Raw genomic sequence first — 15,448 nt, 5'->3', positions numbered from 1 at the left:
TATAAAGCTTTTGATCAAAGCTGGTAGTATTTTATTTCTCTTTTCGGTTAAACGTTGAAAACAAGGGAAAAGTTACATTTATGCAGGAATAAAAGATTTAGTTACAACGAGCTTTTTCTGTCTTCACAATTTAATTTCTCTTTTTTTTGCTTTTTACTTTCTTCAAACAATTAATTGATTAAGTTGCAGGCGGATTGAATGTAGGACAAATGGAGATGAGAGGGCCTCCCAGTGATAGAATCCACTCAAATCTTCAGCAATAAATATGCAATAATAAGCAATTAATACGTTTATGAATGGTGGTGGAGACCACACCCTTACAAGTTATAAATGAATAAACATCACCAAAAAAGAAGGAAGATATAAGTCAAGGCATTAACATACACAGATTTTATGGGATTTTGTATATTCAGAAAATAGTTTAGCATACTTAATCTTGTAGCAGCCTCTACTTAGAGTTACAAGCCTGTACACACAGTGAATTTGTAATCATACACTAACTGCATCAAAATTGTTGAAAATCTAAACTATAAATTAACAGAAACAGCATTGGTTTTGCAGGTAAACAGATGGGCGTTCGTCATTAGCAAGATAAGAATCAGAAAGCCGAGGTTGTGAGATGCTTACTGCTTTTCTTGTTTACCAAAGAGTGGTATCAGTTGTTTCTCCAGCTCAACTAAACTGAATCAGATAGACATGTACATCGTTAGTAACAGAAATGATATTATGCTCCATATCCAAGTAAACACCTCAGTGATTTACTTACATCTCATACTTGCGGAGAGCCTCACTGCGTTTTGCTTTATATAGCTCGCTGTCTTTAGGAATATTGCTTAAGTTATTGCCTGTTAAACTTTATGTTATTTCAACTATGAATATGTAAAATGATTGAGCGCACATTTTATAAATGATAAAATGCAACTGAGTTGTAAGTTACTGGTTGAAATATTTCTTTCTTTTAATTAACAAACAAAACAGTTACAACAACAAACTGTACCCTTGCCCGTTTGAAGATTTATTGATAAACATAACAATAATTGGAGTTGGAACCTGAACAACAAAAAACAAAGATGATAGATAACGCATTAAGACATTCAAGTCTACATATATAGTACAAAGCCAAGTAGATGAAGAGTAAACAATTCAACAAAATTGGTGGTTATGTATTACTATCACATATCAACTCAGAAAAAATGCATTAAGCAGCAGAAGATGTAGGTCCTGACTATTTCACCGGTAATTGAAATGGATGGGAAGTAGTGCACCAGGAGTTTCAAAAAGTTCTAATACTATTACATAAGAGTACTCATATGGTTTTGTCATGCTTTAACTAAGTAAATTCTACTAATATGATACTATAGCGATAATGAGAGAACTACCTAAATGAACGCAACCTACACAAATCAATTCATAAATCCAGGACCTGTTTTGTTTTTTGGACTTAAAGCAAGTAAAATTACCAGTAAAATGTGGTGAAGAAGGTGCTTTGAATTCAGAATTCTGATCAACGTTTGAGGGAGGTAGTTTAGCAATAATAAGTCCCTGCATATTAAAAGAAAAGGTGAATTAAGGGTTTATCTTTGTACTTCCAGATGTATTGTTGCTTATAGATTCATACGATTGTATGAGTAAATCTCATGACAAAATCAAATGAAAACATAAATTAGGATTAAGATAGCAGAGATGTAAAGAGTTGGCCAATAATCATCTGAAGTAACGTAACCAGCAACTGATGTGAAAATACAAGATACTTCTTCTATAAGAACTGTACATTGCAACAGTACTCCACTAACATTGCGGAATCACTTTGTTATGAACTTTTCCAAACATTTAGCTGGAACTGGTACCCTATGAAGTTAGTCTGCACTAACAAAAATCGTTACTGCGACATACTATACAGTATACAGCCCAAAGCATAGTCTTTAAAAAAAATCAGCCAAGAAGAACCAAAGTTCATTAAGTAAGGCCTAACTTTACATTTTCATCAAATTTGAAACAAACTGTTTTGGTAGATTCAATAATATTCAGCTAAGCCATGCCATAAAATTTCTCCATTAACCGAACTTCAGTTCAGAGCCTTTATTTCTTTTACCTATATATCCTAGAGCAATATCGAAGCGCAGGTGATAAACCAAAATAACAAGTCTCTCACAAGTAATAACTAACTCAATATAGAAACATAGGAACTTCCATGCAAATCATGGACAATACAATAAAACCTCTAAAAGATGATAAAACTTATTAATCCACAATGGAACTATAATACTCCACAAAGGAATGACTATCTTCTGATTAATTTTATTTGCCTTAAGTTCTCTTCTAATTTAGCTACTTACTTAACCAAATTATAAATATCCTAGGCAATATCATCTCCCCAATCCCCTCTATTTGATCAGCCATGAAACTCATATCGCATCATTTACAGCATTATACATTTATACTTCCAGCAAACTGTAAATTTTAAGAACAAATGAAGGAAAAAAAACCTGTTTTTCCTTGCGCTTGAGGATTTTGACATGACACTTTTTAATGTAGTGCATCAAATGGTAGCGCGAATGCCTAGCGTACAAGTCGTCTCTGATTTCAGGGTTGGCCGTGAGCCAATCGACGACGTCTTTGGACTTAATCAACTCATCTGTGTCGAGTGATTCCAGCCATGAGTAAACCGGCATCCATTGATCGGTTCGCTGGAATCTATGATCGTACACCTTTTCCTGCTCATCGAGAGATAAATTCAGATATCAAGCTTAGAAAAGGGGCGAGGGAATTGGGGGAAAGTCTGGAGATTTTGTGCTTGGATTACCATGGATTGAGGATCATTTGCGCTCATCTTGCTGGTGCACAGAAATTGAAATTCGGCGATAGGATGCGGCGGCGATTGGCCGTGGTTGTGAAGACGCTCAACTCCCTAATTTTCCCTTATTTCATTATTTTATTTCCATTAATAATTTATGAATTCCTACTATCCTGATTCACATATTATACTTGTTTAACCTAAAAAACGGGTAAAATAGTTCTATTTTATAGTATTATACTAGTAGAATATATGAACGTAATAATTTAGTAAATTGTGAGGTCTATTTTTGCGAATAAAAAAAAGGGTAAATAGGCATTCAAATCACCAAGTTTAGTTAAAAACTAGTTTATCTCACAAATTTTGAAATCCGCTAATTAAATCACGAAGTTTCAACTAGTTTATCCCATGGGTTGAATTTTATGTGAAATCTTTGTTGACGTGGATTGAGATTTAAATCACGAAAAAGATGCAAGTATAATCCAAAGTGTAAGCTTGATTTTAAAGTTGGATTGATATTTTAAAGAATAATGCTATGCGGCCACATTATGGCCAGCCATAAATTAATTAAATAACAAAAAAAAAATTGATTTTTTTTCAAATTTTTAGTTTAATACTACTTGATTTTACTTTTATATCATTTTCATTATATGTTGCTCAACATGTTAGTGTTGCTCTTTCGTAGTTTTTGCTCAACTTATTACTACTGTCATTTCTTGATTGTTGCTCAACGTATACAGTAATTCGTGATATTAATGTGTTTTACGTAATGGAATTCAAAGATAAGTATCAACTCACAAGTCCATTCACACACATATAAGTTTATATCGGTAATTCTAATTTTTTTATACATGTAAATGGACTAAATTAACTTTTTATGGCCGGCCACATTATGGCCATTTAGCATCACTCTATTTTAAAATGGATTTCAATGTAGAGATGCAAAGATTCCACCTAAAGATCGATTCATAGGCTAAACTAGAAAAAATGAAATTTCGTGATTTAGTTAGAGGATTTCAAACTTTGTGGAATAGACCAGATTTTGACCAAACTTGGAGATTTAAATAGCTATTTACCCAATAAAAAAGGTAAATCTATCTTTTTATTGGCGGATATTTTAATATAGAAAAATGCATATTTTTCTTAAACTTAAAATTGCATAACTAAAATACTTCAAATTTTCTATATATGTAAAACTCAAATGAAACAAAACTTAAAATTACATAACTAAAATCCTTAAACGTAATTTTATTTTCTAAACTTCAATAATAATAAAAAAAATCAATCAACAAATTATTAAATAAATAATTTAAAATATAATTTAAGTACTGTGTGATTTAAAAACATGTGGTGGAGCAGCTAGGGAGCCTCGCGTCGTATGGCACCAGACCGCACCCCTCCACACTGTCCCAGGCACGGCCCCATACCGCACTCTTTCCCCGATGGCAGGGGCCATGCCAGGCTGCACTACTAGAAATCGGACCGAGAGAGTACCACTTTTCATGGCATCTTAATTCTTTAAACACTCATCCACATATGATCAAATTTTACATTTAATCCGATTTTAATGTATGTAATAGTACATTACTACTATCCACGATGTCACATTTACTATTGTTTTAGATTTGATCCAACATCAAGTTTAATCAGTTTTAAATCTATTAGTATCTTGATGATATATTTACTACTGTATCAGATTTGATCTAACTTCAAGTTTGACCAGTTTTAATCTAGCATTAATTTGTTAGGAGTATTATCCATGAATGTTACATTTACTATTTACTCAAATTTGATCCAACATCAAGTTTGAATCCGGCATTTCAGTTTTAATCCAACATCAAAACTAGCACCCACTCAGCAACATTCCCTACTATTTCAGATTTGATGCATCATATAATTTTCCAAAGAGTAAAGGCCAAAATTGGTCCTGAACATATAGCCATTTTACGATTTTGGTCCTAAACATTATCTTTTGGATTTTTTGGTCCTGCACATATGGACATTTGATCATTTTGGTCCTCTGTCAATATTTCCGTTAAAAACTAACGGTCAACATTATCTTTTGGATTTTTTGGTCCTGCACATATGGACATTTGATCATTTTGGTCCTGCACATATGGAATTTTGATCATTTTGGTCCTCCGTCAATATTTTCGTTAAAAACTAACGGTCAACGGCCGATTTTTGACTAAAACAATGGGTTGGGTCGGGTCGTGTTTGGGTCGGGTTTGGGTTACACGTTAAGAAAAAAATAATATTTTCTTAAAATCTAAGCATAATATTTTCGTTAAAATCTAAGCATAATATTCTTAAAAAATTAATTAATATTTTTTAATTAATAAAATTAAAGTATAGTATTTTTTAATTAATTTTTTCATGAATTTGAAGAAAATATTATGCTTAGATTTTATTAAAAATAATTTTTTAATTATTTAATTTTATTATATAGATTTAATATTAGTATACTTTAATTTTATTGTTTTGATTAAAAAATGATTATTTTAATTTGGTAATTTTTTATTTTATCGTGTAATATCATGTTTAAATCGTATAATAACATCATGTTTTAGTCGTTATAATATTTTTAATCAACAAAAATAACTAAAAATTAAAGTTTAATAATTTTTTAATTAATAAAAAATAATTATTTTTTTTCTTAACGTGTAACCCAAACCCGACCCAAACACGACCCGACCCAACCCATTGTTTTAGTCAAAAATCGGCCGTTGACCGTTAGTTTTTAACGAAAATGTTAACGGAGGACCAAAATGATCAAAATTCCATATGTGCAGGACCAAAATGATCAAATATCCATATGTGCAGGACCAAAAAATCCAAAAGATAATGTTGACAGTTAGTTTTTAACGAAAATGTTGACGGAGGACCAAAATGATCAAATTTCCATATGTGCAGGACCAAAATGATCAAATATCCATATGTGCAGGACCAAAAAATCCAAAAGATAATGTTTAGGACCAAAATCGTAAAATAGCTACATGTTCAGGACCAATTTTGGCCTTTACTCTTTTCCAAATAAGAATAAAGACTTTACACAATAAGATTAATAAACCGGAGCCTTGTGAATTAGTATGAACAAGTGAGCAGCTACATCAGAGTCCTCCTCTCCTACCATAGATCAGTGCATGTAATCATCTTGGTGCTTTCCTCAGCTGGCCGGAAAAGGACAAAAACATCAAACAAATTGGGAGGCAAGCCAAACTTGAAGACCAAAACTGAGATATACTACATACCTTTTCCTTATGCATCATCTTTTCCAATCCATTTTGAGTGAAATAGGCGAGCTTGCTGGAACCGCGTTTCCTTCTTGGGATTTTCGAGACCTGAACTGGCTCCGGAGGAGGAGGAGGAGGAGGAGGAATTATAACAACGCAAGGCCTTACATAGTGTTGGTAGACATAGGCAGCTCCATTGCAGTACACCAACCAGCAGCTCAACATTAGCTTTGCATATGGCCAAAACGTCAACCTACCATGCATTACAAATTAACACTATCAACATGAGTTTATTCAAAATAACCAAATTGTAGGAACAATAAAACGTATGAAATTACCATTCAACAAGTGTGACAAAAGTGTCCTCCAAAAAACTGATCATAGAGTAAAGAACCCAATAAGTTAGCCATTGCTGAACATCATCTCCCGTCTTCATCTCAATTTCCCTAATCGACGCATACCTGCTCAAACTCCATAATTAATCAACAACTCAAACAATCTTCAAACTATAACAACTGAGTACAAATTCATGTGAAGCATCATATTCAACCACATAAATAAATTAATTAATTACAATAAAGAAGAAAGCTTACAGAGGATACACCAGAGAAACCACAGGCCTGCATAACCATAACAAAAAAATATTAAAGAAAATTAATTTATCCTTAAAAAAACCTGAATCACACCAAAAAAACAAATGGAGAAAAAAAGGAAAAACGTAAATTTGGTGGAGGAGAAAGGGAGATGATGGTACCAAGCAAGCACGTCGATATTAGTAATAAGCAGATTTATGAGGCTTGTAATTCCAGAGCTACCCATTGATATAGTATAACTCAGACGACACAAGCAGAAATAATTTCAATAGGAAAGGTGCAATATATATTGAGTCAAATTAAACACGTCAATAAAATCCAGAATATTATTAAGTGTGTGAAGACAGAACAGATGTACAAAACTGGATTGCCTGGTGTTTGAATAAAGCGAAGCTAATTGTTAGAATCTTACAAAAAATACATCGCATCTTTATTCATTTTGCAATTAATAAATATCGTGTGCCAGATTTTATTTATGAAATAATATAGTAAATACAAGACCCAAATCAAGTAATTTATTAAAGAGGGAATTTAAAATTAGCAGTTGATTAGAAATTGATCTAATTGGAAAATTTATAAAGTACTGCTCCATAGTTGTACTATTTTACAGCGAACCTCTGGAATTGAGAAAAAAAAGCATAAAATTATAACCAATTACGTACAAAATTAGACTAATTAATAAGTAAACCAAAAGGAAGTAACAATTAATTCTTTTAGAAATAAAGATTCAGGGGGATGATTTTTATAACGGTTCTTTTTTCATGTTCCTTTTTAATCTAAAATATATTCATTGTATCTTTGCATCTTAAACGAAAGCTCAATAAAATACCTTGAATTGATTTAAAAGTATATAAGAAAGGACTCTGTAATAAATTAAATTCAAAATTTTAGGATATTTTAAAAGGGGTTAATGAGTCATTTTAATCATGAAATTTAGTTATTGAATCACTAAGTTATTGAATCACTAAGTAGAATAGTTTAGTTATCACTCCTATAAGTCTAGCTGACTATATAGTATTTTTTGGATATACTAGCTAGTTAAGTAACTAACTGAAACTAAAGATAACTAATTAGTGCGGAGAGGTTAAAACTTAAAAGAGCGTGGGCTCAAAATTAGCCACCAACTTATATCACTATTTTTTTTATAATTTTTTATTTAAGACACAAATTAAAATAGATTAAAAATACAATACATAAAACAACAACAACAACAATGAACAGGGAAGCAACATCTGAGAATTATTAGCTCAGTCGCTCAATTTTAATCAGAAATGGCATAGTGAGAAATGGTGATTGCATCTTCAGGCCTCGCAGGCGGATGAGTCTTGTTCCTCATCCTCATCGCTTGATACTCCTTGTACACAAACCCCCTATACTTCGCCGCCTCCTCTGTCAGCTCCGGCAGCGGCGCCACCCACTTATCCCCCTCTATCGTATAGAAAAACGCAAAAGAGTGCCTACATCTCTCTCCCAATCTCACAACTCTGTGCGTGCCACTCTTGAACTTGTTGTTGCTCAACACCTATCATCGGATCGGATCAATGATGCAGAAACGTACAACTGAATTGGTAATTTAATAAGATAAATGCATTTCTGCATCAATCAATAAAAAATGGAATTAAATCCGATTAGTTACCTGAACGACGTCGCCTAAGTTGACAACGATGTTGCCTTGAGCAGGAACAACCGGGATCCACTGCCCCTCTTTTTTAACTTCAAGCCCTCCGACTTCGTCCTGGATCACCAGTGTCACCACGTTTCCGTCTTCGTGCTGGAGGAGGCCGTTGTTGTCGTTCTCCGTCGCAGGAAAGTAGCGGAGTGCCACCATGAAATCCCAGCTCCGGTCGAGATTGTATTCCTTGAGGAAATCCGGCGGCAGACCCAAGCAATCGTTCACGATCTGCTCGATTAGCCGCCCGATCTCCCTGAGCTGCAGGAAGAGCTCCTCTGCAACGTCCCTGCGTTAATCGAAAATTGATTGATAGGTTTGTTTTAAACTTGCTGGGTGTAATGCAATTACAAGAGTCTCACTTACTAACGTGATGTATTTAGACATCATTGTCCGGGAATGTTTCCCTAATAACATGCTCGATTAAAAAGACCAATTGTCAAGATTCAAGGCTAAGACCATAAGACAGGAGACTGGTGATGCGTGTGGGATTCACAACCCGACACTTTTTTTATATAATTATCGTTTAACGAAAGCTCATTTTTCAATGTGGGATTAATTAACAATTAATTACTCATCTTAATATTAAGTGACTAAGTAGAATTAACTATTTCTCATTTGTGAGAATCCATTAAGAATAAAATGAATATAATACTCTGCTAATTAATCTTATAGGTGTAAAATACAAATTTACAAAATTAAATCTTTTGTCACTCATATTGGATTGGATCAGACAAGATTCCAATATGTTTGATTGGAGGTACCTGAAATGAGGAGGCAAGACGTTGGCGCCGGACAGAGGCTGGAACATTAAGAGGTACTCGTTTTTATCAGGCGAATGGGCGGGCTGCTTGCTGTAACCAGCCGGGAGAGGGGCAGCGGATCTGGGGCTGTATTGGAGCTTCTCTTGGTCAGAGAGGGCGAAGAAGGTTCTAGAGAGTTGGATGGCCTGGTTGATGAGGTCAAGGGGCACGCCGTGGTTTCTGATCTGGAAGAAGCCGCACTCGGAGCAGGCCTCCTTGATCACTTCTTTGGCCTTCTTCTTCCCCTCCTCGTCCCCATTATTCAACAACGGAGAAAGATCTACTTCCACAATACTCATCTCTCCCTTTCTCTCCTCTCTCTATCGTTGAGACACTTTAGTTACAAATTCATGAGTTATTTCCTCTCTCTAATCATGTTGGTTTATGGAGTACTATTATAATATGAATCTCTTCCGACATCGAAAAGACAACTGCAACGACAAAAAAGTTTAATTTTTCATAAAAATAATTAATGAATGCAGCTCCTGTTTGTGAAATCGATTTTTTTAAGCTAAAAGATAAGGCTGTAAAAATTCATCAGCATACAAAGACAGCTCAGCAGAAAGATTACACTAAAAAAAACTTGCTATATTTTCACAATGTCATTAGAGTGAAACTAAATCCACCATTCATAAGGTTACATCCTTAGTTAACGATCTAAAACAGCATAAATAACTTCGACCTTATATGAGGATGGACTCACAAGATACCAAAGGTTAGTATGGTGTCAAAGTCGAATTTCTGCTACCTATCACATACTTGGGAAACTATAAGCCTTTTCACGAAACTATTATAGAAACAAGTAAAAAACCCACGAACTTAAGTTTTTGGAAAAATTTGAGTTGCTTCGCCCACTGTCTCAGGCTTCAGCATCTTCCTCGTCGTCATCATCATCATCTCCAGAACCATCATCACTGCCCTGCAAGAATGTCAAAGATTGTTCTAGAATGAGGAATAGATCGATTATATGAAACTACTCGATAATCTGTAAATGATGTGTTTTTCATACGCCATCCGTCCACCAAGAGTGTACAGTAACTACATCATTTTGTTTGATCAAAGATTCTTAATGTAGAATATGACCCTAATGCCGACGAAAAATGGATAAAGAAAAAGAGATGGGTATTTCAGATTTCTCAACTACACTATATAAGTATCACTTGCAATCGCTTCCTTATCACTCCAAATTCACAACCAAGTTCAATCTCGTTTAATCATAGAGCAGCAGTAAGCAGTAAAGACTGCAGAACATATCTATACTTTATCTCAATAATAGTTCCAGGCAGAAAAGGAATAAAATACTGAGATTGATGGAGAGGAATTTTACCAAATCACTCTTAATTTTTACTACATAATTAGACGATTATATATACTTTTAAGATAAAAACTACCAACTCAGTAAAGAATGAATATCAAGTCTGAGGACAGCAAATTCTACCCATGTGCCTCGATATTCTTTTAAAATTAGCAAAGCAGTTCTACAAGAGTTCATACTGAACATGTGAAGATCAAAAACTAGAATGAAAGGTAATCCCTGACCAAAGCAGTAACCAAACAGATGGCAGTTAGCGGAAATTTTTTTGTTAAAGCAACATCATCAAGAGGCACTGCTGCCTCACATTGCATTTTAAACTAAGCTAGTTGTTAGTATGCCTTGAATCTGTATAGGATTATGTTTCCTAATTGGGATAGGATTATGTTTCCTAGGCTCAGTCTGTCTCATGTGTGTCTATTTATATTGGTGTAGAGCACATAATTCTGTAATCTGAAATCTGTAGTCATAATCCGAAAACACTCTGAATAAAATCTGTTCTCCGTTTCCTGCCCGTGGACGTAGCCAACAACATTGGTGAACCACGTAAATCTGTGTCTTCTTTACGTTTCTGTTTACCTCGATTACACAATTGCTCTATTCTGTCACAACATTAGTTAAGTGTTAAGTAGTGAATGCATTTACCTCGTCATCTTCGTCCATATCCTCTTCAGCCTCCTGCATAAAATAGAATAAGCTACATTGAGTAACAAGATATTTATATACAAATCAAACAATTATAGTCCACATTTCAACTTCATAGTAAACTGAAATTATACTACTAATACATATAGAAAATAAGAAAAAACAGATAATAAATCACAATGCTTACATTATTAAAAAATGTAAGGGGATTGGACCACAATTCATCCTTGATTATATCTGCCACCTATTAAGAAAGACAAAGTAAAAAAGTATCAGCTTTAAGAAGAATTTCAAGTGGATGTACTGATTTAAACATAAATCATGCTGGGGCAGAGTGTACCTCATCATTAATTTCATACATGTCACCCTTAAACTCAGACTCAGTAAACCAGGAAAAGAAGCTGCATTACATAGAAGTGAAGTAAGAACTCTTTGCCTCAATAACATCAGTTAGAGATAAGGCCAGACAATTGCTTATATAACCAACAGTGGTTAAACCAAGGGCTAAAGTAGAAGTGCAACTTATTGAAAAGAAGAGTGTATGTATCAGTATCATTATTGAGATAACACGTGCAATGAGCCAAACTGGGACAGCTAAGAACCTTCCGATAGAAGTAAGGTAATTATTGCAAGCCTTGGCCTACATGTCAAGTGCAAATTATACTAAACAAATATGTGACAATAGAGACCACGCTAGTTTACCGTGTATTGTTTGCATGAGAGAGAGAGAGGGAGGGAAACAAACCTTTCATCAGCAAGAGATCGCTTGTTCCCTTTCTTCTCCTCAGAAACACCATTAGGAATGCCCTTCAAAATTCAGACATGGAGAGTGAATTTAAACACACTATAAAGAAACACATTCACCTCAAACAACCATTGTGTAAAACTCACCATGCCTTCTTTCCATTTTATATTAGTTGCAGTGATCTTTGTTACTCCCTCCTCGAGGAAACTGAAGGTCTTTGTGAGCTTAGCATCTTCAAAATGTGGATTGGGTTTGAACATCTGAGAAGATATATATTTTAGAACTCGGCGTTTTATGACATCAACCTCTCTTATAAGGTGGGAATAAAATAAATACTCACGAAAGTGATGGAGTAACCAGATTTCACATCTTTGAAATCTTCCACTTCAAGATTATCCAGATACTTGAAAATCTGTCAGATAGAAGATCATAATAATGAGAAAAATCATACCAAATATTTGTATTAAATATAGCTAATGTCCTTAACGAAACTTATGCATTGGAATATCTTATAGTAAAGGTTGTGAATGAAAAATTTTAGAAGTCGCAAGAATAAGTTCCTTTTGAGTCGCAAGAACAATTTTGTGTTGACAGATTAAGGGCTTAAAACTGAGAGGAACTTTCAGAGAGTTCACAATTTACAAAATGTAACATTATTCATGAAGAGGAGAATTCATATATAGACAGAGTGCTGATCTTATTCTTCTGCAAAGCAAAGGTAGAGGTAGTATGGAACCTTTTGGTCTTCCTCAGTCAAGAGCTCAGAGAGGGCAGGATGACTCATAAACTGCACGATATTAATGCTATAATCAGAAGGAAAGTAATACTTATAAGCATTGGCAATGCTTAGTAGACTGCTAGTACTACAAAAAAGTTAAAAGATAATTCGTTAATACTAAAAGTCTAAAACTTATAATTACTTACTGCAGTTAGCCAGAAATCAGGAATCGACTTGATGACATCATTCCGCTTATCATAGACAGGCTTCCGGATCACATTGTACTGCTGCTCCAGCTCCAGTACTTTTTCACTTGCTTCTTCATTGATCTGAAAGTGGAATAACATAAAAGACCTTGTTTAACTAACTTCTCATCCCGCTCATATCATTCACTATTATTATTTGTATCGAAATTGTAACAAGTCTAAGATCAATTATGAAAGTGTAAAACCTTCCCTACCAAAGACCCCACCCCACTATTCAACTTTGATCACGACAACGGTGTAAACAATAAAGTGCACTAGACAAATTTGCATCCTATCTAAATACAGAACAAAAGGTTCATCCATAAATTTACTTTGTAAACCTAGCTAAATGTTTACGACAACATATATTTGTGAAAAAAACACATACAGAGAAAATGCAGGTTCAAAGCTAATTTTAATCATCCAATATTTTGAAAATAACTAATCAACTCATCCAATTATATAAGGCTTCGCCTATAACATTCAACTGTCAAAAATATTTGTATTCTCAAACAATTATAGGCAGATGAATGTAAGTTCTTAACCCCTAGAATAAAAATAGCTTTTAGACATGAACAAACAAAATTTGAACAGCAAAATAAAAATTTGCAACTTAGTAACATCAAAGAAAGAAGAAATACTTTATCAAGATCGTCTTGAATTGACTGAAGCTTTTCAATAGTCTGAACGAGCTCTACGTCGACGACGTCCGCTCCATTCCTTTCTTCCTCCACCTCTTCCGATCTCTGCTTCTTTCCTTTCTCTGCTCCCATTGCTGTTGAAATTCAGAAGAAAAAAGATCAAAAGTTGATAATTCGGAATTTCCAACAGCAATTTTGTACCTTTGCTTAAACCCTAAATAAACCCTTTGCTGCTACCCGCAATAACAGGGAAAAGGTGTTCTACAATTGCCTTTTGATGAGAGGGTTTTAGGGTTTGAAGGGGCTAGATTCGAAATTATTAAAAGTTAAGGAGTATAATAAACTAATTACAATACTAAATAAATATATTTACGGCTAAAAGATACTCCTACTGAGTAGTATAAATTTGTTTGTTATTTACTTATTTTGTCATATTGTCAAGTTAGTTTATTTGTGTAAATGGATAAATGTATGTTAATTGAATATATAGATTACATTTATAGGTATTTTTTATAATATTGATTAATTTAAAATCAATGGATAATTTATTCACTATCTTTATGCAATAATTTGATATTAATTGTCTGAAATTTATATTTGCAAATTTAGAAAAAGAATAATTTCTGTTGAATATCTGGCATAATTATCTTTAGATCAAATTTAAAACTATTCATGATTCTATTACAAATTTTAAATTTATTTTTAATGATAAAATATAATATAAGTAAATTAACATGGAAACAGTATAGTTAATAACAAAATCAATATAAATAAAATTAAATATTCCTCTAATGTAGTATTATAAAATACAGTTAAATTGTGTATTTTAAAGTTGGAAATAAATTTCAAGACAAATATGGGCTTACAAATTCCATAGGCCACATAGGTAAATGAATCTTTTTTTAGGATATATCGCTTAAATGCAAACACATTTCATTCATGTTAAAGAATAAGTAAAGTTTCAAATAATATATAACTAATTTCCAAATTATATTAGTACAATTGTACAAGTTTGAAAAATGATAAAAATAAATAAATTGTGAACGTATTAAGTTTAAATGTGCATTATAAAAACTTTAGACATATTTCATTACAACAACATGACTGTCCAGAAATTAAGAAATGAAAAACGAAATACAACAACCAACAATCTTTACAAACCGAAAATCAAGAACAAATTAACTATTCACTTAACCAGAGATATCAATGGCCTTAACTTCAGGCTTCTTCACTTCCTCCTTCAGCACCCCATTCTCCATCGCCGCCTTCACCTGCTCCACCTTCGCATTCTCCGGCAGCCTAAACCGGCGCACGAACTTGCCACTGCTCCTCTCAACGCGGTGCCACTTGTCATTCTTTTCCTTGCTCCTCTCTCCGCTGATCTGCAGAATGCCGCCATCCTCAACCTTAACCTTAACTTCCTCCTTCTTCAGTCCGGGAACATCGACTTTGAAGAGATGGGCCTTCCAGTCAGTGGTTTCCATATGTTGGTGGAGAGAGGGAAGCCCTCGAAGGGGTCCCATATGTCTAGGGAGAATGGGTCGAAGACGTTGCTGCGGCGGCTGCCGAAGAAGCTCGGAATCAGAGACATTTTACCTTGCTAATCAAATTGATGAAAGCTTGTGAGATTTGATGAGGAGAAATAAAGGAGGAGGAGGAGGAGGAGGAGGAGGAGGAGGAGAATTTATAGTAATGATATGAGAAATTCGTCGGTTTCGAGTGGATTCTGGATTGCTCTGTATTGAGATAGAAATGGTATGTTCTAGAAATGGTATTGAGGAGGAGGGGTCCCACATTCCACCACCCTCTCTTTTTTATTACATATGAATATGAATTTGGGCTTGTTGGAGTACTATTGTGGGCTACTGGGCTTGTTAGGAATATAGAAAAAAAATTTAAGTGAGACATGGAAAAAGTTGTGCCAAAATTGCAGGTGCTATATGAATTTAGGAAATATATATACAGTTGTTGGCAGCTTTTATTCGATCATGTTCAGATTAAATCTTTTCCACTCAAAGTGAAAGAGAATCCTTTCTATATTAATAGAGTC

General features: G+C 34.0%; 4 protein-coding genes and 1 pseudogene across 4 annotated transcripts; all 5 read right to left on the bottom strand.

Moving 5' to 3' along the window:
* Positions 1-375: 375 nt before the first annotated feature.
* Positions 376-2,953, bottom strand: LOC121762820. The gene is made up of 5 exons (XM_042158824.1): positions 2,804-2,953; positions 2,487-2,714; positions 1,461-1,542; positions 767-845; positions 376-681 (listed from the first exon to the last, which is right to left on the bottom strand). Exons 1-5 carry the CDS (start codon positions 2,828-2,830, stop codon positions 624-626), a joined length of 474 nt encoding a protein of 157 aa, XP_042014758.1. The 5' UTR covers positions 2,831-2,953; the 3' UTR covers positions 376-623.
* A 2,923-nt stretch (positions 2,954-5,876) lies between these two features.
* Positions 5,877-6,848, bottom strand: LOC121761799 (HVA22-like protein a). The gene is made up of 5 exons (XM_042157469.1): positions 6,782-6,848; positions 6,621-6,647; positions 6,366-6,488; positions 6,046-6,280; positions 5,877-5,964 (listed from the first exon to the last, which is right to left on the bottom strand). Exons 1-5 carry the CDS (start codon positions 6,844-6,846, stop codon positions 5,944-5,946), a joined length of 471 nt encoding a protein of 156 aa, XP_042013403.1. The 5' UTR covers positions 6,847-6,848; the 3' UTR covers positions 5,877-5,943.
* An 863-nt stretch (positions 6,849-7,711) lies between these two features.
* On the bottom strand, positions 7,712-9,532 carry LOC121762527 (protein DMR6-LIKE OXYGENASE 2-like). The gene is made up of 3 exons (XM_042158433.1): positions 9,054-9,532; positions 8,257-8,578; positions 7,712-8,142 (listed from the first exon to the last, which is right to left on the bottom strand). Exons 1-3 carry the CDS (start codon positions 9,389-9,391, stop codon positions 7,882-7,884), a joined length of 921 nt encoding a protein of 306 aa, XP_042014367.1. The 5' UTR covers positions 9,392-9,532; the 3' UTR covers positions 7,712-7,881.
* A 127-nt stretch (positions 9,533-9,659) lies between these two features.
* LOC121762528 (NAP1-related protein 1-like) lies at positions 9,660-13,718 on the bottom strand. Its single transcript, XM_042158435.1, has 11 exons — positions 13,600-13,718; positions 13,399-13,532; positions 12,719-12,841; positions 12,531-12,581; positions 12,135-12,206; positions 11,941-12,054; positions 11,795-11,856; positions 11,390-11,450; positions 11,237-11,293; positions 11,050-11,082; positions 9,660-10,011 (listed from the first exon to the last, which is right to left on the bottom strand). Exons 2-11 carry the CDS (start codon positions 13,528-13,530, stop codon positions 9,952-9,954), a joined length of 765 nt encoding a protein of 254 aa, XP_042014369.1. The 5' UTR covers positions 13,531-13,532; positions 13,600-13,718; the 3' UTR covers positions 9,660-9,951.
* Positions 13,719-14,438: 720 nt separating this feature from the next.
* LOC121762904 lies at positions 14,439-15,170 on the bottom strand (annotated as a pseudogene).
* Positions 15,171-15,448: the final 278 nt, after the last annotated feature.

Source organism: Salvia splendens, chromosome 13 (genome assembly GCF_004379255.2).
Source record: "Salvia splendens isolate huo1 chromosome 13, SspV2, whole genome shotgun sequence".
In the NCBI taxonomy this organism is placed as follows: domain Eukaryota; kingdom Viridiplantae; phylum Streptophyta; class Magnoliopsida; order Lamiales; family Lamiaceae; genus Salvia; species Salvia splendens.
This window is presented reverse-complemented; position numbering and strand designations above follow the sequence as displayed.